Source organism: Triturus cristatus, chromosome 9 (genome assembly GCF_964204655.1).
Source record: "Triturus cristatus chromosome 9, aTriCri1.1, whole genome shotgun sequence".
In the NCBI taxonomy this organism is placed as follows: domain Eukaryota; kingdom Metazoa; phylum Chordata; class Amphibia; order Caudata; family Salamandridae; genus Triturus; species Triturus cristatus.
The window spans coordinates 819397356-819421152 of record NC_140592.1 but is presented as its reverse complement, the minus strand read 5'-3'; the positions used below and the strand labels follow the sequence as shown (position 1 = coordinate 819421152).

General features: G+C 43.2%; 1 protein-coding gene across 2 annotated transcripts; it reads right to left on the bottom strand.

Moving 5' to 3' along the window:
• Positions 1 to 1519: 1519 nt before the first annotated feature.
• CDCA4 (cell division cycle associated 4) lies at positions 1520 to 22054 on the bottom strand. Of its 2 annotated transcripts, none has more exons than XM_085626231.1 (2): positions 21845 to 22054; positions 1520 to 4641 (listed from the first exon to the last, which is right to left on the bottom strand). In XM_085626231.1, exon 2 carries the CDS (start codon positions 4634 to 4636, stop codon positions 3908 to 3910), a length of 729 nt encoding a protein of 242 aa, XP_085482357.1. In that variant the 5' UTR covers positions 4637 to 4641; positions 21845 to 22054; the 3' UTR covers positions 1520 to 3907. The 2 variants fall into 2 exon arrangements, with proteins under 2 accessions (XP_085482357.1, XP_085482358.1); XM_085626232.1 differs by lacking the exon at positions 21845 to 22054 and adding an exon at positions 4835 to 5597.
• Between the last annotated feature and the right edge of the window lie 1743 nt (positions 22055 to 23797).

The following is a 23797-nucleotide window of genomic DNA, read 5'->3' as shown; positions in this document are numbered from 1 at the left end:
TGCATGCCAGTTTTTTAATTGTACAAATCTTGTGACCGAAAATGCCTGAACTGGTATGTTGTGCAAAGCCAATGCCTAACTCGGGCCGTAATTTCTTTTCTAAAAAAACAGACATGCTCAAATACAATATGACCATTTTATATAATAAAAATCCCATTTAAATGGTTTCAAATGTTGCATTTAAAATATACATCACACTTAACTGTATGCGTATCAAAAAAAAATCTTAAATGAAAAACACTAGCTGGACATTAATATACTGAACAGTATTTGTGTTTTGCCGAGTTTAACGTTTCTAGTGAACTGCTCCTCCTAGTCATTCGTGAACCTCTTTACCACCACCCCCCAGAGAGTCAAGTGCTAAGAGGGTACTCTTTTTCCCGTTTTGGATCTCGTAGTAGTCTATTACAAATTGAGGCCCAATAGCACCTAATTGCCCTGGAACACCACCACCGAACCAGCTCTCAGAATGGTGTTTAGGGATTTGGTATGCGACTGTGGGTAGAAAGGTTAAGGATTAGAATTGCGGAGGGAGAGTTTGGAGTTTCCATTTCCTTTTAAATTCAAATGGATTTGTCGACTGTCTGAATTGAAGAAAATACAAGAGCGGTTGCCCAAGAAGAGCGATATTACTTTAGTTACTGCAATTGGGCGAAGGTTGCTTCACGAGCAGACTTAAAAAGCACGTCGCAAGACTGGTGCACTCTTTGATCACCAGTCTGGAGATCAAACCAGCTACTAAAGTCTCCCAGAATTGTAATGTTAGGTGGTGGCAGATGATGCTCAAAATATCCACAAATATCTTGTAAAGAAGAGGCAAAAGGATTACAATAAACAAAAAGGTAGCGTTCCAGAAAGATACAGCCATAAAGGAGCATTGATTTGAAGGACTAGTAGGGTTTGGCACATTTCTGGTAGAAATGCTGTTCCGGAGTAAAGTTGATTAGCTCCATTCTGGGGAACGGTTAGTAAGTGCTATAGGGGAAATACTGTGTATGTGGTGATGTCAGCAGTCAGTTAACCCAATTGTTATCAATAGCAGATCATTACACCTGGGCAGTACATCAAAATAATGTGTACTGTTTGCAAAACAAACTGACCAAAAGCATGGTATTTGTGGATGGGAGACCATGCATTTAGGAGATGAGCGCTATGCTCTCAGTACACCGCGGTATCACATTTAATAGTGGATGCATATTCAGAGGGTGAGCCATTGTGCGGGAAATACAGCATGGTTGAGGGTTTACCCAGTATGTGACCCTGGGGTAAAGAGATGGGTGGCTTCAGGAGATAAAGATGTTGAGTAGCGATGCTGTGGTCTTTAGGTCTTGCAGGTGGCAAAGAGAAGAAAAAAAACAGTTCAAGTGACAGTGAACAGGAGACTAGTGCTGCAGCTCCAAAAGATAGTCATGAAATTAACCCCAAAATGTACAGTACAGAGGAATACAAATTGAATTTTCCAAAAACACTAATTTAGCACATCGTTTTTTTTTTAAAAACCACAAAAATAAAATCCAAATAATGCATAAAGTTTAATATAAACTATGGGCGTTACACTTTTCAAGATATAAAATACTATGCTACGTCAATTAAACTGGTTTCAAGAACGGTAATCACCTCTTCCCCCTTGGCAAAGTTAAATACAAATAACAAAAAGTTATTTTTTACTTTCACTGACAAAAACATAGGGTATGACAAGTTTCATTATGGGTCCATAGAAATTTACAGGTGTCCGAACACTGGAATAACATCCAGTTTTTAGATGGCTTTGTTTGAAAAGGTTACTGGTAACAACTGTGAAAATTAATTTAAGTATTAGAAAGATCAAAAATTGAACAGAGAACAGGAAATTATGCTGGACAAAAGGAGACAACAATCAGGTTATATAGACCGTAAACAGAACTTCATCAGTCTAAACAATAAGGGTTCGAAAAGTTTCCAGCGTGTAATACAAGTTATGATGTTTTGAATACTAGGACGATTGATTGCATCACTGCAGGCCAACCAAAGCACTTTTAACCAATGGCAGTGCAGCTACCCAACACTTCAGATATTTGACTTGCATATGCAAGTCAAAATTATACTTACAGTCCATAATTCAAAAAAGTATGAATACTGAAGGGTTAGCCCACTTACACCCAATTTAAATATCCCAACTACATACATCTTCTTGCCCAAGCCTTAGAGAGACGTTAATGACAACTTTCAAGATTACATTTTACTCATCAGGACTTCTAAACCATTGATGTCATTATAATTGCTGCTGCAGGTTCCAAAACTTCTCCCCAGCTTAGCATTCTGATCATACTTACTGTCTGGGGAGAAAAAGAACTAGAGTACCGTTTAAAGTAGCAACGTTTAGGACTGAATACCACAAGTTAGGTCAGCATCTGTAAACATGGCAAAATGGTTACAACATGCCTGCAGTTGTAGATTTCGTGTCTCTCCAGGTGACTTTTTAGCAGATTTTAATAATCAAATCCAGAGAAACCCTCAATGCTTTTCCACTCGCACCGAAAATTTAAAACAATGATTGGAATTGGATATCAGCCTCAAACGTCAAGTACAAACGTAAACCTAACTTTACAGCTCAGAGATGCAACATAACCAACCTATTAGTAAAATGGTCCTTAGGAGCCAGATATGCAAAATACACCCTATAACGAATGTATGAATTGTATACAAAGCAAATACATAGCCCATGTTGAACTGCTTTGAATTATGTGAGGTTAAGTGAAAAGTCGAAAACAGTGGAGAAAAAAGACAAGATAACAGTGATATCATACCAGACATGTTTGAAGGCCCCGACAACACTTTATGCAGTAATTAGTGCAAGATACTTTTCAACTGTTTTTTCTGGCTGGTAGATACATACTCTGTTGACATTAACATAAATAAGCATAATTTATATTTTGAAATTAAGCATGGCTTGAACAGAATTTCAAAAATGAAATGTCCGTCTCCACAGAACACATTTATTACAATAAGACTGTTCATAAATGTGTAGGTGTGCTACACAAATCAACTTTCTAAGTGAGTATGATACACAAATCAACTTTCTAAGTTAGTATGATACTATTTTAAAGTACTGAATTCTTAAAACGCTTACACCAGCAAATACAATTTATAAAATTGTGTATTTACAGTGTCCATCCTTTAAAGTGGGCTACGATGTAGCTCATCAAGTAAAAAAAAGTTTTTTTTTAAAAAAGAAATCCCTTCTTGAAAAGTTTTCAAAAACAGCCAACAAGCATTTATAATAAAAATAGCAGTTGACCAGATGAATAGTAAAATATATATTCTTAGGAAAATAGATGAAAAATCTAAAATACTGCATATAAGTAGCATAATGTAGTTTAAAGAGTGTGGCAAATCTCTGTAAACAAAGTATACAGAAAGTTTATTTTAATAAAAAATCACTGCAATACAAGAGGCCATGATTTCAAGGTATACGCCTTTAAAAGGGCAAAAGTCAAAGGCACCATGTCCAATCTGCTTTAGCAGAAATGGTGATCTTGTGATGCATTTTTAGACAGGCCAGGCAGCTACTAAGGAGTGTAGTACAGCAGGAAATATCCAATGAATCATTTGAATAGATGACCACATTTGTCGATTTTCCTTTTTGAGCCATACTTTATTTAGAGGCTTGGGTTCTCTGGACAGAAAAATCTCTAAAGAGTAGAAACTGTTGGTTATGTGTAGGGCTTCATGTCATAAAAAATGTAAACTGAAAATGCAGGAAAAACTTGCATTCTAATACATCATAACAAAACACCGTGTATGTTAACTTTTCATTGAAAACTTCGGAAGTGCTTTGCATTTAATGCAAATTGCATTTACCAATTCCTTTATCAATGAAGTACAAGTCTCTTAATAAAGCACATTTTAACTAGTGTGTACACAAGTTTCAAGATTCAACAAGAATTTCTACAATATGGTCAATCTCATTAAGTTCTGATTTACAGTTACTATTGGTCATAGGCTGAGTTGTGAAGTTATCCAGGACATCACAGTGGCCTACTTTGGAATTTCCCATCATTCCTGTCAACACTGTATCAAGATCATAGTAAGAAGTGTCCACATCAGAAAATAAATCTTCAACAGAATTTGGAGTTTTATTCTCCAATGTCTCAAATATCTGATCTATTGACTTCTGAAAATTTCCCCTATTTTCTTGCTGGTTTTCCATTTCCCAAAGATTGTTCTGCAGGATTCGTGGTGCTTGAACTCCGCCAACAGTGGATACATCAGAAATTATTTCTTGTGTTTGAATTTCCTCATATTCACTATAGCCAGAAGTCTGTTTTCCTTCATGTTCCTTTGAAGAACGACAAAGGATGTCTGTTGAAACCAATCTGTCCAAAGGTGGCTGCCCTGTACTTTGAGCACTGATCATTTGCCAAGTGCCATCTTGTGTCATTTCCTCTTGAATTTGTCGTACAGTATTGGCTATGAGTACAGAGCGACAAAGGTTTGGTTCCACAAGCATGTGGCACAGCTGAAGTTTGACCAAGGACATGTCTAACAAAGACTGCCTTTGGAGATTGTATGAAGGTATGGTTCTAAAGCCAGCTACTGTTCCTTCGATATCCTCTTCGCCTTCAAAACATTTTCTCTTCATGCCTCTTGCAAACATAATGTCTACAAAAAAACAAAACAGATTTTAATGTAACGAACACTCAAGCCTCAAAGTGCACATGCAACGCAGTAATGACACTTGGCACGTCATTGCAGTGACTAATCTCAAAACAAGGCACTCAGACCACACCGTTCCCTTTTCTGACACACATTGCATCAATCCAGAATAAGAAATAACTAGGCATACAAGAGTTACCTTGGTGAGAAGCGTCAATCCTACATCTGAACTCTCCTTTTGCCAGATGCTTTGAAAGTACATTGAAAATTCAGACTGAAGTAAGGCAAGACAAAAAAAGACACTAGAGTGCAAGTCAACAGGGTATCTCAGTATGGTGCAATTAAATAAAAAACCCAATCTTAAGTGATATTTAATGCTGAGGAGACCTAAGTGGCTGCTTAGCAAATCCTATCCAGCGTCATTTTGTGTCACCAGAGAACCAAAGTAAGCCTGATATATAGTACTTACACATGAATGATTTTAAAGGGAATTGCATGCAACCGGGTTGGATAAAGCTCCAATACTAATTATAAACCCCCAAAAAAGCTTGAAAACATTCAGCTGGCAGAAAGCATCGAGGCCTTTCAAGTAAACCAAATTAATTTGACGAACAGCAAATCTAAAAATTAGAAAATATTTTTTCTGATTCTTCGAGATTTTGTGGGTTATAAATTGAACACCCGGTTTATAGATAGACTTGCAGATTTGGACCCAACAACATTAAATCGCAAGGCCCATAATGAACAAATTGACCTGCATGCTAGGTTATGCAGTGACTTTTACCCATATGTGGCACTCTGAACAACCAGTCATCCAAGAGAGGGAAGGATTTGAACAACCAAACATAAGCAAACCGTCCCCACTGCCAAGAAATCAATCACCGTTAACAGGTCTCACCTTCCTGACCCATTGGCTTTGTCAATGCATATTGCCAATGGCCTGCTTCAACTGCAAACAAATGTCTTTCCTGACACAATACAGCACTGAAACATGCATTTGCAATGCAATAGGTCTTGCATTACCTATAGTTTTAGGTATTGGCGTTGAAAATAATGATGCAACGCCAATAGCTAATACTTTCAGTAATGCAAGACCTAGTGAAGTGCAAATGCTTGCGCAGTGAGCCAGGAACCACCATTGTATGTCTCTGTGCAGAACCGCAAGGTGCTCTTAAAGGTCCCTAGGGAGCAAAGCACCAGCACTGCATGTCTCGGTGCAGTACCACAAGTTGCTCGTAGAGGTCCCTAATGAGCAAGGCACCAGCACGACAGACCTCTTTTGGTCACATATGGCACTGCACCATGCAGATATGGTAAAATTACCCTACCCATAATGTATTACATGCAAGACAGTACTACGGGTACATTCAAATAGCTATGTCCAATATATACAATTAGTAGCTTTGAAATTGACAAGAATTATTACATTAATTTCGTATTAGGTTGCTGATGAAGGGAAATGTATAGACTGCCTCATAAATGTGAGACGTTCTAGTGAGCTAAGTAACCACTGCCAGCCTAGCTTAGGACCAAGTGAGTATTGCCTGAAACCTTTTTTTTTTTAAATAGTGCCTTGAGGTAGTTATTAAACCCTAGGGAGTAACACCACATGTAACAGGTTGTCCTCATGGGAGGTTACAAAAAGAGACCAGGCGGTACTAAGGAGGGAACTACTAAGCCTATTGACCAATGAAAAGTCACCATTTACATAGGAAAGGGACAGGAGCCAATTAAAAAGATGGGCTGAAAGCAGCAAATCTCAAAGAGAGCGCAAGCGCTGCCTAGGTAAGACCTAAATAGGGGCAGGGAGGATGTGTGTGCAAGGGTCGTGATGTTGCTGGCAGCCATGTCATGACATATCATGAGCTATTTCATAGACATGTGCGTGCGCTTGAGTCTCAACAGTCATCTCCGATGTTGTATTTTAGCTCACGTGCCAAGTTGTATCTACCTGTTTTACGCCAGATGATGGGTTTTTCTCAAATTTAACAGGAGACATGTTGGGCATACATTTTTCCCATTCACTAACTAAACTAAAACATTGTATACAATGGATTTGGAGGATGATTTTACGGTTTCAACGACTCATCTGCCATCTGCAAAAAGGACATGCTTCGGAACTTGGATGACAATGGTGGTGGTCTCTCCCAACGAAGCCATGTTCTTTGCAGCTTAAGATCATCAGTAGGAGCTTCAAAGATCCTTTGGCCCAACCTTAAGTGAAAGGACTGAAAAATGTATTACTTTCCAACGATTCAAACTTTGTGAAAGTTTATTTTAGGGTGAAAGAAAACAAATGTTAACCAAGGAAAATCCCAAGTTGATCATTTTGTGTACGTGGGACCCATGCATGTGTGGAGTTGAAACATTTTTAGGTGGGCTTTCAAGCTTGGGTCAATACATGTTACGCCTACAAAAAGGGAATTTTCATATTAAACAGTGTATTTTCATTTAAGTTAACATTTTAGAAATGTGAATGTACAGTGTTGATCCAAAAAAACACTCAGTAGTTCCACAGAACTAGGCTTCAAGTCTGCAAGCTGCAAACTACGTCAAGCAGCCAAATCTCTGAAAAACATTCTCAAGCCTTTCAATTTCTGGTCCACAGTATACAAGGCAGGATCCAATCTGCCACACGGAAATAATTTTTGGGTTGGCTACTTAGAAGCGCATGTTTAATTAAAGAGAGAACCGACTCTTCGTGAACTCTGTCCTATGCTAAGTAGAACAGGAGGCGATCAGAATATGGAGCAAATCCTGCATTTCATTCTGACTGAGAAAGTGACTTCAGAACAGAACGTGGCTGCACAACAGCAATGTGATGTGGGTAACAAAATAGGACTGGTTCACAGATGCTGGACAATCACATACAGCAGTTTCCCAGGTAACATTTTTGGTAACTTTAAGTTGAAGTTCAAGTCGATATTTGCAGGCATCAAAAACAACCCCCCGCCCCTTCAAAATACACAAAATAAAAACCAAAATGGTTTTGTCTTATTGTTTCTATAAACATTAGGGTACCTGTCTGAGAAACAATACTTTATGAAAGCTGGCATACTAATGAAGCCGACGGTAGTGGCAGCTGGTTGGGAACCTTGTCATGGAGTGGGGGTTTAAAAGAAGAAAAAACAAGCATTTGCAATGCAATAAGTCTCGCATTATTAAAGTTTGAGCTATTGGCATTGCTAAATAATACAACACCAATAGCTCAAACTTTTATAATGCGAGACCTATTGCATTGCAAATGCTTGTTTTTGTTCATTTTGACCACCCGCCTGCTGCCTCATCTACCTCCAGTTGCCCTGTACTCTGCGCACCGACTGCCACTCCTACAACTTGACTTTGTGACAATCCTTATGCCTTCTTCATGCATGCATAATGAGTGACACGGGGCCTTTTAAACATGGGACTCGTCCCATGTGTAATGACACATTGCTGGAGTTGCGCCAGGCTACCGACATTCTAGCAATGAGTCATTACTGTGCCACCAGATACGTCAGGATTCCTGATGTATCTGTGCAAAACTTGAGACATGGAGCGCCGTAGTGTAAATACGACCCATCCATGGTGTTGCAAGGATGTCGCAGTGAAAAGTGTTGCATGGCTGGTTTTCCCCAGCGTTGCAACACTTTCGTAAACGAGGCCCCACGTGTGCCACGTTGTGCGATCAGTTGCATATTTTTGTTTTCTCTGCCTCCCTTCCATCCCATGATGCACACCTAGGGGTCAGCTCATCCATTGACTTTCGCTTCCTCTGGATTGTCTATGTCTGGTTCACTGACTGCTTCTGTGTTGTTCTCAAGGCTGGGAACTGCAGGGCTTGTGGGCTCCTGTGTTAGTGTATAGTTCCAGTTCCATTTGTTTCTAGTAACACAGTGACGATAATGGCGATTCCTACCCTGCATACACACCAATCTGTTTTACATTCTTCCATTACCTCCTCCACTCTCTTTTCATTATTCCTCATCCTATTTCCCTCACCATTTCTATTGATTCTCCCACCTATTTTCCCAATCTCTTTACATTCTTTCCCATCCTTCCCTTGCCCTCTCTTTTCAATATGCCACTAATGTTCCCCCACTATCTCTTTCCATTCTTTCCCCCCTCCCTGCAATCAGGATTTCTCATCACTGGAGTAGGACACTGGCATAAAGTAGCGGTGAGTGTAACTTGTATAATTCTATGTAGCGTAATCATGCAAAATTACCCAAAAATTGCACGCGACTATGCAGAATTACACAAGAAGAGTAGTTCTGCATTTTGCGCTTTTATCTTAGAGCAAAAATGCCTCGTCATCCAAATTAGAAACAGTGGTAAATGCAACAGAATATGTGCTCTCACTGTGGGATTCCCCCCACAAGTTACTCCTAAGTACGCAAGCAGGAGTAATGACATTATTATATGTAACACTGCATCAAAGAGCAAAGCGGAATTACTGAAAATACTCCGATTAATCTGGCGTAATTGAAATTCTCCTCAAGCCTAGCAAGTTGCCATGCTTTTTTTCCGCAGAAACTCCTCTATTTTTCATTGACACCCTTAAATAGACGGATCTTTTGAAACACTACTCTTGGCCACTAAGCTCCCAACTCCCCAGGAAAACAGATGGCCATCAGGACCTACGCAAGACCCCAGCAGAAATTTAAAGGTGAAGAGTCACAGATTGACATTTAAGGAGTATGGCCGAAGGTCCTTTGCTCTATTAATGAGAACTGAGATTGGCCAATAGTAAGACTGTGATTCAAGAGGTTAGTGACAGCCAGTGAGGGTGACTAATCGACGTGTGGGATTCACAGCATACAAATGAGACCAATATCTGAGACTCACTTCTGATAAATAACTCTGTGCCCCAAGATATAAGACTCAGACCGTAATATGATTGGCTTAGTGACACGTTCTTTTATAGTCTCTGTGCAAACTCTGCACAGATATCAAAATTACAAGTTTTGTGGTAATTACCACACCCCCCACAATTTCCCCCAGTAAATTTCAGCTAGGAAAATCTGCTAAATTTTACTTGAAGAAAATGATTGGTAAATATTAGTACATGTGGATTATGGAGTGCCAAGCACCAACATCTATACTTCAAGGTCTATTTTAGAGAGCAAAACGTGTAATAAGAGCTACGTATTGCACTTGTTGAATTCCTATACTAATTTTGAAGCAGTGCGATAATTTACACACCCTTCCTGGTCTACTAGTAATGTGGGCCTCAGCGAGTGACATTGTAAAACTCACACTGCGATCCAAGGTCAGGCAAAAAAACAACAATTTTTTTTTATAAAAAGATCGCAAAAGCGATCGCTAATGTAAAATTTAAAAAAACACGCCAGCGAGTGGTGCGCACGCGGCACTGCGAGCCATATGTGTTTTCAATTATCGCACCCGTGTTTGGGCACGATAACTGAAAACATATGGGCTTTGGTGCGCGTAACAGACACCAATAGGCCAATGGGGGAGCAATGCGCCCACCGTTGGCCTATTGCGTGCTCTGTTAAAAAAAAAAAAGAAAAGAAAAAACGCACGCAAAGCCCAATAGTGGAACCCAAAAGAAAAAGCACACGCACGAGCATGTGCGATTCTAAGGTCTGTTTCTAAACCCCCTACAAAAGGGCTCGCTTGCACGAGCAGTGCTATGCACTGCATCGCGAGGGGCGAGCCCTAAAAAGACTTACCTTGCTGTCGCCCATGACCAGCCACCGCCTCGCCTCTGACGCAGTAACTGAAGAGCCCAGACTCCCTGACTCACCCAGTAAATCATGATCATGACGCTGCCTTTCAGCAGGATCTTGATTGGTCCGAGTGCTGCTGTTCAGCTCTCGGACTGGGAGGTTGTGCATGTTCTCCACCCTGGCTGTACAATAAAGCCTGTGGAGAAAACAGCCCAAGTCGGTCGGCCAAACCGCCATGCGAACTTAAGGTGCAGCAGGAACCACTCCTCAACCCTCTCCCAAGCTGTAAGCCCTGCCCTTGCTCCTTATTAAAGAAAATGTTATCGTAACGTTTTTAACGCTGCAGTATAATTTTTTTTTTGCACTTAGTGGGGTGACGCTCTTCTGCCTTAGCAAGAGGAGCTGCCTCGGTCACCTTGAACCTTGCCCTAAGCCATGTTTAAAGGGTGACTGAGAGGGCCTAATTGATTGATCTCTCTAGGATCAGCGATGTAATGAAGAATGAATGGTGAGGTTAGTGTACGGTTTCACCATAAGTAGCTAATTAAAGAGCTTTATTTATTATTTTTATTTTAAGTATGGTCTTGTAATCAACCATACTTTAAATGTTTTTCTTCAGGGAATTTGAGATTTTGTTTAAATTACACTACTGTCTTGTAAGCAGGACAAACTGCAATGTCATCTTGTTTTTCAATTAAGAATATTCTAAATATTCACTGCGCATTATTTGTGAATCAGTTTCAAAGTTGGGCATGGAAAATGGTCAAGATGGATGACTCCTAGTGAGGCTCTGCAGCCTTAGATCGTAATTCACAAAGAACCCATATCTCACTGAACCATCACCACCCTGGAAACTGCAGATTTACGTTCCCTTACTGATGGACTTGCCTGGCCTTTCACCCTGTTTTTTAGGCAGCGCAACAGCGGTTTACTGCCGCGAGACGTATTCTGGCTGAATGACCTGGTCTGACTGCTGCAAATAGTAGGAGGGGCTGACCCTGCAACACCTACTCACCCCCCACCCCACCTCCACTCCAAGACACAATCCTGTTGCTTGCCATCACCTGGCGCGCTGTGGGCAAACCTCTTGTAGCAAGCTTGCAGACATTGCTGCCCATGGCCCTTCTCCTTGGGGACTAACTTTTTGGGGTGACCATCAAAACTCCTTTCATGAGCATAGAAAGAGGACTGCATATTCCCGCTACACAAAGTTCACAGCCTCTGGAAACTTTCCTAGCCTGTAGCTTTTAATGAACATATGAAAAGGGCTGCCTATTTATGTAGCTGAGGAAAGAGCAGTGCGTCCTACTTGGCCAAAGTACCACTAGTATCTATTTTGGTTAAGGGCAGAGGAAACCCTAATTCTTCACGATCAAAGAGTCTGCATTTCTGTTTTAAAACTGGTGGCCATCCTTGCGAGACTGACTAGTGAACAGAACAAATCTAGTTCCCATAAATACAAAGTAACGCTGTGCTCATTTAGCCGTTTCTACAAGTCTTTTCACACAAACTCCTCCCCTGGCAATTCCAATTGGTCCTGCTAGCACGAGACCCAATTAGGCTAACCAATCAATGAAATTCTCATAGTTACTAAACCGCAAACAAGGTATGGCGCCCCAAGCCACCATCCACTGCTTTCTGTACTCCATGTCATCCCATGGACACTATCCCTGGTACTCAATTTTTCACCACCCCTTGAAGCCTCAGTGGTACTAAAGCCTGTTATCCTCAGAGTACTCAACACTACCATTCCCTCAGACAACACTCAAGCATTCTTCCATAGCTTCCAGGTAACCAGTTGTGACAGTTTCAGACCGCCCCCGGGCTAATGTCAAACGCCTTTGCCTGCTGGCATTATTACATCAATACCAAACGATAACCGCTAAACTACATGTGGAAACAGCTGCTCGTTAGCTGAAGTACTAACAAATGGCATGAAGCCACTAGGCAGCTATGACCCGACAGGCTCTTACGAGAACACACCTGAACGCTTCTTGGCAGTGCTCTCTGACCCATACAGCACCCTCTAGTCTTCCCATGGTGAATCCCACAGTAGTCCCTCTCAATGACCTCGTTCTACAGATCATTCATTGAAGCCATGTACCAGGGTGGTGGAGGCAGAATCCCCACTTTGCTGTGTCAATTTCAAACAAGCTGGAGCCAACCAATTTGGAGATTTTAAACTCCGAATCTCTCCAAGACATAGATGTAGTAAAAACGCAACGCCCGTGAAAAGATTCTAGCGATACCAAAGGGGATGATGGACGAAGCGCTTGAGCAAATCAAACACTCACCCCCAGTCAACTGATCTGGGTTTAATCCATCATCATTCTTTAGCTCACTCCACCACCCCAGTTCAGACGTGGCCATATGCAAATCAGTCCAACCCGAACTGCCAAGTGATGTCTTCCCTGGACCGGAAACAAGCATCCTGGGACCGGTTTCAGGTTCATAACCCTCATCAACCAGGCTACAAGCACCCTGGGACCGGTTTCAGGTTCATAACCCTCATCAACCAGGCTATCTTAAAACCAGTGGCAAAGTGAGGAAGGGACCCACGTCTGGGTATACCCTAGCAACTTGGGGAGAAAAAAGTGATACCAAAGGGGGATGATGGATGGAGCGTTTGAGCAAATCAAACACTCACCCCAATTCAACTGATCTGGGTTTAATCCATCATGCTTTAGCTCACTCCACCACCCCAGTTCAGACATGGCCATATGCAAATCAGTCTGACCCTGTGCCTCATGGGAACAGTCCAGCCCGAACTGCCAAGGATGCTTGTTTCCGGTCCAGGGAGGACCTGGCTTGGCAGTTCGGGCTGGACTGTTCCCATGAGGCACAGGGTCAAGACTAATTTGCATATGGCCAGGTCTAAACTGGGGTGGCATGGTGAGCAAAAGAATGATGGATTTAACTCAGATCTCTTGACTGGGGGTGAATGCTTTGATTTGTTCTGCATTCCGTCCATCAATTGCGTGTCTCTTGCTTTCTCGAGCTAGGTATGCCCAGTCATGGGTCCTGGGCACAGGGTCAAGACTGATTTGCATATGGCTGGGTTCAAACTGGAACGACATGGTGAGCAATAAAACGATTGATTTAGGCCCAGATCTCTGTACTGGTGTGAATGTATGACATTGTTCTACATTCTGTCGAACTTTTTGCATTTGTCACCCCAAGTGGGAAGGGTATGCCCAGACGTGGGTCCCGTGGTCTATGTCACTGGAATCAAGCTACCCTGGCTGAAGAGGGGTGAAACCCCGAAACCGGTCCTAGAATGCTTGTTTCCAGTCCAGGGAGGACCTGGCTTGGCAGTTCGGACTGGACTGTTCCCATAAGGCACACGGTCAAGACTGATTTGCATATGGCTGGGTTCAGACTGGAATGTCATGGTGAGCAAAAAAACGATGGATTTAGGCCCAGATCTCTGTACTGGGGTGAATGTATGACATCGTTCTGCATTCTGTCCAACTGTTTTTGAACGTGAAAAGATGTTGGACACTTTTTGCGAGGAGAACCACAGTGGGCACTATGGGAAGCTTAAAACAGACCTCATCTTCAACCATAACAGCCCACAATGGACTGACATTTTCCTCAGTGAAGAAATTACATCACATAACTTTCCTCATGGCTGCAAGCTTAGAAATGCTTCCTCCTCTCTACTCAATGGATCAATCACCATTTCCATCTACAACAATGGAAAGGTAATGTGTCAGTCCACTGATTTAGGTCTACGTTGATTTGACCATCTACCCACTGTCTTCCTACTGAGTCTCCCCTGTTGCTCCTCCTGATTCGCTGCTCAACTTCACACACATAGCTCAAACCCTACTAGCCCACACTCTGGGATTACGAGTCAGGTTCATAACAGGGTGCTCCCTACAACAGACCATCCTGACTAGCTAGTGACATATCCTAACCTACTGTGTCCCATAGCTTGCCATCCTCCTAATCAGGCCTCACGGGAACACTTTCACTCATTCTTATGACAATGATCAATCCACCTGAAGATGCTATAACTTCCCCCTCCCCGATTTACCACATCTGGAGTATAGTCCCCAAATACCAATAGCCCACCTGGAGATCTTTCCTCTCATACTCCTGACCAGTCCCTACACACTAACTGCCAACCAAATGCTGCAGATCCAACTCCCACAATCACTCCTAATGCAATCCCCCTGATAAAACAGTTCACACCATTTCGCTATAAGATACCTTTCGCCACCACCTCTCACCCTTTTTCGCCTCAATCTCTCTCAAGAATTCTCAAACCAAAAGCAAATGTAGACCCCTCTACCCCTGCATTGTACTGCCATACATAAATTAACTGGCTCACCCAATGCTTCGTAACCCTTACAATGACTCCTACTTCAATCGCTCTGTTCTCACACAATACTCGCCATACAGGAACATTATTCCTATAATGGCTAAACAGACATCCCTCACATGTATGTTTTAGGATGCATGCTCAAGTCCTTACAGAGACCTGGTTGATAAAACTGTAGGGAGAATTAGGGAAGGCATCACAGCCATTTTCAGAGACCCCTTACAATGCATTTAGATAAATAGACTATTTTCGACATTCCAATGTTCAACTCTGGATCTACATGTACAACAGTGCTCCACTTTCAGAATAAATGCCATTAATCACCAACCGGTTGAAAATACAGATTTTAATTGAGGAATACATGGATCTCACAAACAACCAATAGATGCACAGCGATCTTTCAGAAAGATTTTAATCTTCATTGGGGGTGTCACAGAACACACTGAAGTCTAATATTTTGCTCTTTTCTTCGTGTAAATTATTTGATCCACCATAACCTAAAAACAACACGATCGAATCCATGCCTGATTTAATAATATCCAAAGACCTGCTCAACAGATGAACCCATAACAGTACGCTTGTCCAATCTTTAATCCTTTGTCTATGCTGCAAATAGTGCGCATTGCAGTTGCATCGAGAGAATGAGGCAAGGAGAAAAGGCTGGAATAAGATAACAGCATTTTCACACAGCGGTACTGTGCCTTGCGCTTCTTTTTTACTGTATGGGATTATTGCTCTCACTAGAGGGTGTTTTGGGGGGTAAAGTGCACATACTTAAAAAGTGGAACCATATAACTTTCATGGTAACTTAGTCAGCCATTTCATGTTGTAACATTTAGGCCGTAAGCCAATGACTATCATACTATTATTTTAGTTAGCTATGTTGGCTTATTGGGCTGACTTTTTTATTTGTTGTTAGTTTATTCATTTAACTTCAGTTGCAGGGATGGCAGCCAACATGAGTCAACCTCCGCAGTTTCTATCAGAGAGAAGCAAACCATTGTAGCCCTGGAAAAAAATTGAAACTTTTGTTTGATTCGTAATTGGTGGCTATAGGAGGGGAAAAGTCCTGCCCAGCTAGGAAACAAGGAGTCTTACTTGACAACCTAGGTGTAGATGGTTGTAATATTTACGAGAGCGTGGATCCCATAGCTGTGGGAAATGGTGAGGGTGAACCTGGGGACCTCTATGAGGTGTCTGGACTTCACGTTACGGAGCGTCACAAATGTTTAATGAGCGTACAAGCCAAGGGAGAAAGAGTTGGTAATTCTGAAGCGGTACTGAAGACCTTCGCTCAAACTTGCAACGTTGCCGACATCACAGACTCATTCCTGACCAACTTGTGCAGAGTACAAATAAAAAAAAATCATGGTGCAGGAAAAGTTGTTAACCAAAAATCCTTCCCTGAAAGAAGTAAATGTCATTGCTGAAAGCATGGAACCTACTTCTTGTAGGGTTAATGGGATGCGCAGAATACCAAGTACCGCAAAAGCGAGGACTTCCAGTGTGGCAAAAGTGGATTATGAACGGGAGTATAGTGAGGCTGAGGTGTACATGGGTGCTGAGCAAAAACTATCAATTAAAACGGATAAACAGAAGCCGAACCCGGGGAGGGGGTGTGGACTACATGCACTAGGTCTAAGTGTTTCAAGAGTGGAATTCCCAACCACTCATAGAAATATCCAGTTATGATAGGAATGCCACCTGACTGATTTGTGGAAAAAGGGACATTGTGCTCGAGTGTGTAAAAAATAAAAGAGTGAGCAATATTGCATGTGACCAAGAATTAGAATTACACCAACAAGCCAATTCTGCAGGTATCTGATTATTTGCATGACTGAAGGTGCTGAACTTGTGGATAATTATATTGTGACAATGCAGAAATGCGATGTCACCATTGGTGGCAAATGTGTACCAGTCTTAGCAGACACTGGATCACCTTTTACTTTAATTGGCGATAAGAATTGGAAATGGATTTCTGGGTTAAAAGCTATTGAGTTAAATCAACCTCGCATAAATCCAATAGGCTATTGGGGCGTCCAAAAAATTGACCTCTTCGGTTACACCAGGTTGACCATTAAGTTTAACGGCAGGGAAATTATCGATAAAGTGTATGTAGCAAAACAGGGTGACAATGTATTGGGTAGGCGCCAAAGAGACCTTGGCATAACACTTGGACGCTGAACTGCTGTTTACTTTCCATTGTTCTTTTACCCATATCCTATTCCCTTTGTATTACTACTTTTTTCCCCCCACCTTTAAGGTACCTGAAATTCTTTGGGTTCCCTTAACTGAGAAAGTTCTGTTCGTACTTGTTCGCTCACCTTTTACATTTGTAATATTGTATTTTGGGGTGGGTGTTTTAATCTAATACTGCCCATTTAACTGTATGAAGAATTGGGGGCATCGGGTAGAACTTTGTGTTATGCTAGGCAATCGCCGAGTCAGTTGGATTATGGTTGATTCGGTGGAGGCTGTGTTACCCTTTGGTGGATGCATTAAAGAGTATTACTTATAAGATTAGCGCTGATGGTTTTGGAGCGCTCTACGTGAGCAGCAGTTACAGAACACAAGAACACACGCATTTTTGGTAGACGGGAAGATTAAGTTATTTGTCCAGAATCACAGGATGCTGAACACACGAAGACTCGAGTTTCCCAGCTCCAAAGTCAGCAGCTCTATCCCTTATGCCACCAGAGACTCTAAATACTTCAAACATTCAGTTACAGATTCATTACAAATCCCTCAATCAGGATATTCCAAAATAACTCCATGAGCTCAAAACGGGAGCAAATAGCCTTGCATTCAACTGCACCAGCAGAAAAGCTGCGACTGGTCTCCCTGCCATGAACATACAATAAGCCCTTTTGGTGACCAGTGGGCACATGCGCAGTTGCTTCCAGATTTTGGCGACATCTAAGAACGAGCATTGGCATAGCCAATAAGTCTTGCCTTTGGGACCTTTTAAGTGTTTAGTTATCCAGCACAATAGCCTTGGTGCAACAACATCAAGTGTTGCATGGCTACACTTATAAGGTCCTAAAGGCGAGATCTATTGGCTATGCCAATGCTTGTTTCAAAAAAGTTTTGAGCCCGCTGTGTGCCACGTATTGGGCATCGCAAGGGGTAAAAAAAATGTTCATGTCTAGGGCCCGCTGCACACATTGCCGACCCAGGGTGGAATTTTATTTTTATGTTTTGAGTTCGCCGTGCACCCCTTGTGCAGCGGACCCAGGAAGGTATTTACTTTGTTTTATGTGGGCCTGCTGCACATGTGGCAGGCCCAGAGTGGCACTCATTTAATGTTTTGAACCCGCCCCAAGTGCGGTGGGCCCAAGACAGCATTTCATTTTAACACTTGGACCCGCCGCACACGGGGGACATGGCGGGCCTAGGGTGGCATTTTTTTTAAACTGTTTTGGGCCCATAGTGTGCCCTATGCGCAACAGGCCCAGCCTTTAGCATGGATGAGCTGTGCCCAGGGCGTCAATTTTCCGAGGAGCGCATGGAGCTGTGTGCATTAACGTTCTGTCAACAGCAGCACTCATCTCACTCCAGCCTTGTCCATGCCTGTCCTATTGTCTGATCTGCCAGGTCTAAAGTGGCATTAGTCCTTCATTATCATAAGGTAGGCAAAGTTGTAGCGCTCCTTTAGCCCCCTTCCTTGCACTCCCCTCACCCTCCTGCTGGCACACATCAACAAAACCATTTCCTTGAGGCCTCACAGCTATCGGGGATTTGTGTGTGCATGGGACCGTTTGTGTTCCTGCCCAGTCAACGCTCCTCCATGTACTGACCAGTGAACACAAAAATGACCCCCTGCTGCCTCATTTAATTCACAACCATCGACAAGGGCACCACATTTCTCTCCGCTCAGGGGCAACATTAGAGCAACGGCAATCTCTGGGGGCAACTTTCATCTTGTTAAATTTGGGCTCGCCGCACACAGCGGCATTGTTTTTAGGTCTTGGCCTGACGAAAGCCGCGCATGCGCTGGTGCTCGTCATACGAGGGCTTCTTGGAATCGATACAATTCCAGAAGTTCGCTTTCTGCCCCGCCTGTGTTTTGCATTGGTGCGCGTCATTTTGAGTCACCAATTATGCAAAACCAGGCGTTCTGATTGTCCAGGAGGGTTTTTAGTCCCTCCTGGTTACCACACTCATTTCGGCCCCGCCCACCAGGATTGCATCTTCTACTGGCAGAGGGAGACAATGTCTCCTAATTAGCCGCTAAGCACTTTTTTGTATAGCTTTTCGCCGCCCCTCGCTGATTCTCAGGCTTTGTTCAACTCCCCCCCCCCCACACACGCAAGTCGGGCTCCTACATAAGACCGTGCTTGTTTTTCCAGTGCTGGCTTTGCGCTCACCCCCTTGAAGTTTGACTAAGACTCTGTTGCTTTTCAGCTTTCGCCTCGTGAGACTTGGATACATTGAAGCGGAGATCTGCTTGACAGCGTTCAAACGAGTGCACTGTGGCGTTGGGAGAACACAGTTTGAATCATTGAGCGCTGTGTGGCTTGTAGCGGACATCTGGGCTTCTGTGAGCTTGAGTGAGTGCAATGTGGCACTGGGAGCAGACGAGTTGGTTCAGTGAGGCCTGCGTGCCATTCAGCCAATATCTAGGTTTCGGTGTCGCTCAAACTACACGGAATGCTTAAATGAGGCATGCGTGCTTCGGTGCTGATAGCTGGACTTCATTGAGCTAACGCAATAGTACCGTTCTGGTGACTGCATACGAGGTGGTTCAATGAGGCCGGCGTGCCTCGGAGCTGATATCTGGGCTTCGGTGAGCTCGAGTTAGTGCAAAGGCCCTGGCGGCACACTGGGGGTGCTGTCCACGACAGCACTCTGCCCTGAAGCCATACGTCAGTTGTGACTGCAACTCCTGTCAACTGCCTTCCCTCACTCTCTTTACATAAGTATCAGACCATAGTTGCAGGTTACATCATTACAAAGGTTACACCTCCCCCCTCCCTCGTAACCAGCGGGTTCTAAACAAAGCCCCTTGTGTTATGATCTCCCGCCACCAGACTTCACTGGAAGCCCCAGTGAAGCAGATCATGAGAGTCTGCACTTGGTGCTGGGGAAGGGATGGGCCAGTTGCCAGGATGTGCGTAATAACTGGTGTAGTATTTTGGGTGCATTGTTACCTGGTGCACCTACACTCTTTGGGGATGGTGCGACCTCAGTTCTTATTTTTTGGCTTGGTGTAGACTTTTACCCGGCTGCTCCCTGCTTAATCAGTGGTGTCTCAGTTGATTTATAAAAAAAAAAAAAAAGGATTTGATCTACTATCACACAGAGACAGGTGGGAGTGAGTACACGTCAGGCTGTCCGAACTGTCAGACAGCTGCCCTTTGCTTTCTTGGCTCCATTTTATGCACACCAGTTTGTCTTTAGCCAGATCAAGGGGGATCTTTTTACTCTGTTGATATTTCTTGTTGCTAAAACATTACCAGTCAACATCAACCCTGTCAACGAGGGGCCGAGAAACTTCCAAACTAAATGGAAGTCTAATATGAATGCAATCCTACCTATTTGCATCGGTTTGTGCCAGCTCGGCCGCGCTTATGTGCCTTGATTTTTTTTCCAGTGCTGTCTACTTTATTACGGAGAAGTGCGAATGAGGTGGCTACAACTGTAGATGGCGTCTGGCTTTGCGCTCACCCCCTTGCAGTGTGACTAAGGCTCGGTTGCTTTTCAGATTTCGCCCTGTTAATTTGTATTCCCCGATCCCTTTATACACATCCCCTCCCGTTATCTGTTTTCCATCCTCCAACCTCCCGTTAAAAATGCAATAGGTCCCACCTTTCATTAAGTTAAAGCCATTTGCTTTGCTATACAATACCATTAGCAAAGCAAATGGTGTTAACTTAATCAAAGTCGAGACCCATTGCATTTTCAATGCTTGTTTCAATTGTTTGCGAAATAAAGGGCCGCAAAATTCCCATATTTGTGCTGCAAAATGTGCTAATCCATGCTGTAATATCCTAGGGTTCCGATTAGAATGCGAGGGCATGATCGGTACTACAGAAAAGGTATACGCGTGAAAATGGGAATTATTTAAATGAGGAAATATTTGTACACATTCTCACACGGAGGTCTTTTTAAACATCTCATGTTTGCACATTTGCTCAAAGATTTTTGCGGGAGTCAAAATAAGTTTCTACCCAATGAATTCTTTTGATACTTAACCCCGGCAATGCGAAATATTTGCTTTAAATGACTTATATCTTAACCCAGGAAATACAAATATTTGGTGTAACTTAAGCAATGTAAAATAAATACGCGAAATGGAAGGAAGATGCCCTTCCACTATCGAGAGGTGGACATGGTGGAAGCATCACAGGTCCTGTTGGAAGGAGACTAAAACTGCCCACCATTTTACAGCATTTTCACGTTTGCAGAGTGTGCCAATGCTTCTGTCAATTGCTTACTACATTCTTTCCAACACAAAAAGGACTTCAGTCTTGAATGAAAACGGTGAACTAGGAGCGCTGTACATGGGTACAAAATAAAACACCAAAAAGGGTCTGTTTTATGTAAACGACGTCATCGTATGTATACAAACATCGCGAACATGCATACCACTGAAACAGCTGAGAGATTATCAGTCCACAATGCCTAAAACCAAAACAATGACTTTCTTAATGTTCAAAAACTTAGAAAAATAACCATTTATTTTAGGCCAAAAGACGTGCTCGTCTAAGAGTTAACATACAAAACAAAAACATTCAAATAAGAAAAAAACGGCCAATTACGTTCTCTGCCCTCTGTGGGCTAGTGGAATTAAGACCATGCGGTCTTTTGGAGAAAAGAATGAAAATCATCCTAAAAGAGGCTCTGCCGTTAACAGCAGAATAGACCGCTTAGCTCGGCTACCACTGCCAGGCCACCCCTCCCCCCATTCGAGGCACGCAGCGCCGCCATTTTGAACGTCTCCCTCATAGGAACTCAGCGGCTTTTTCAAAAAGCGTCGGGAGGCGGGGAGAGAGCGGGAGGTGGTGGTGAGGCCTTCGACTACGAAAAGAGCGGGCCTCCCAGCGGCAGTGAATTCACGGGCGCCAGAGCAACGGAGGCACTACCCAAGCGTTAGCGAGAAGAAAAAAAAGAAATCAGTGCCCCGCTCTGGCAGAAGAGGTTTTCAGGTTTTTGTCTACATGTCTCTCCATCCGAGGGACTACTTTGCTCTTCGATGATCAATACTTACATCGTGGGTGTTATCAGTCGGGCTCTAAAGAGAGAGGCATGCAAGAGGCCTGCGTATGGTTCGGCACGGTTCGTCGGCCCGATTCACGCTCGCCGCTTCGGCCTTCAACCGCCAACTCTACCCACTGCTGCAGATCGATTAGTCGGGCTTCCTCCTCCGCCTCCTTTCCTAGTAAAGAGCTAGAAGGCATTGAGTTTGGGGGCGGGCCTTGTCGCTGACTGACAGCTTTATAACCTCCGCCCATTTGTTAGATCCACAAAGGAGTTGCCATGGATGGCCGGAACCTCTTGCTTACGATTGGTGGATCGACACGTCCTGGAAGGATGACTAAACTAACCCGTTCTTTGAAAGAACCGTTTTCATACGCACGTTGGTACTTCCGGGAGCAGCCATGTTAGGTGTGGTGAATCCTTTTCATGTGCTAGCAGATTCGACTTTTGTAGAAATACACCCAATATGTCCGCTGTCTTTTTGGTATTTTTGTGCAGGAGTTTTGATTAATGGCGGTCTAGTGTTTATGATTATTTTTCCCACTGGAGATGTATGCTCTTATGAGTGCCTAGGCATGAAGGACACGGTGATTTTCGGAAAGCGGGTATTGTAGGGCAGGTTCGTCTGGGTTGACAACAGTTTCACCGCATCATTTTATAAACATGATTCTTGCAGTGCTCAATTTGTTAAATAATTAGTGCTGGTGCCCAAAGCGCTGCTTAGAAGGCTACATAGGGTGTATTGAAATGTGGGTGCACGCTGAATCAAAAATTTGCAAGCATTCGCACCAATAATTTTCAATTCTGTTAAGGACATGGAGGCGGGGATTATGCTTCTCTTTCTTTACTGTCAAACAGAGCAGCCAATTAAAAAAATGTTTTTATAACACAAATAAACTACATTTCCCATGGTGGTCTTCCACCAATCATGTCCCATGGGACCCTATAAGAGTCACTATCGCTATCCAATGAGCCTCTTTCTTTGCTTGAGTCCATAGTCCAAGTGCAAAGTGCTCTGCTTCTCGCTGGGAGCACCAGGTTGTCTCCTTTAAGTGTAAGTCTTGCTCATTTCTGCTGCCAGGAGTGGATAGGGTACCATTCCCCCCCAGAGGCTGCGGAGTACAAGTTCCTTAGCTTGAACTGTCGGTCCCTCGTGAAACATCATGCAGAGGTGTTCGACCTGTTAATAGACGAGGCCCCAGATGCCTTATATTTAACAGAGACTTGGCTTACGCAGGACTCGGTGGCTGTGCCATGGTTGGCCCTTCCCCAGGGATATGTGCTGAAGACAGTCAATAGAGAGGGGGGGCGGGGTGGTGGCATTGTAATGATCATTAAAGATGCTTATAAGTGTCGTTTTAGTAAAGAGAACATTGCGGAATGTGAAAGTGCAGTGTTCAAAGTTATGGTGAGCCCTAACTTCACTATGTCCGGCCTTTTAGTCTATCGGCCTCCGGGCCCAGCAATCGGTTTTAGGGAGGATTTTCTGAGTAAAGTCACACTATATGCGGGTAGGGCTTCAAATTTTACTATCTTGGGGGATCTTAACCTTCATTTTGAGATGCATGAGAAAGCGGAGATTTCAAACATGCTGGGAGATTTGGAGGCCTTTCAGTTAGTGCAATGCGTCCTTGAGATTACGCACGTGGCAGGACACTTATTGGACCCTATATTTTCCAATCTATGCCCTTTACAGGTCTTCCCTCCGGCTCCCCAGGCCTGGACGGATCACTTCCTGGTCTCTTTTGTGCTGCGATTGCAGCGGAAAGCTGTTACCTCACTTTCTGCCACTGTGCTGAAACGTCCTTGGCACAAACTAGAACTTTGTCAACTATCTGCTTGTCTGGCCAACCATAGGTTCCTGCTGCCCCCAGACATGGATTCAGCAATTTCTTGTTTCCATCACTGGGTTGTATTGGGTCTGGATACTTGTATCCCGGCCCGTTTGGGAGCAAGGAGTAGA

Excerpts from the sequence above, each read along its gene's own strand:
- CDCA4 (XM_085626231.1), bottom strand. The coding sequence starts at position 4,636 with ATGTTTGCAAGAGGCATGAAGAGAAAATGTTTTGAAGGCGAAGAGGAT.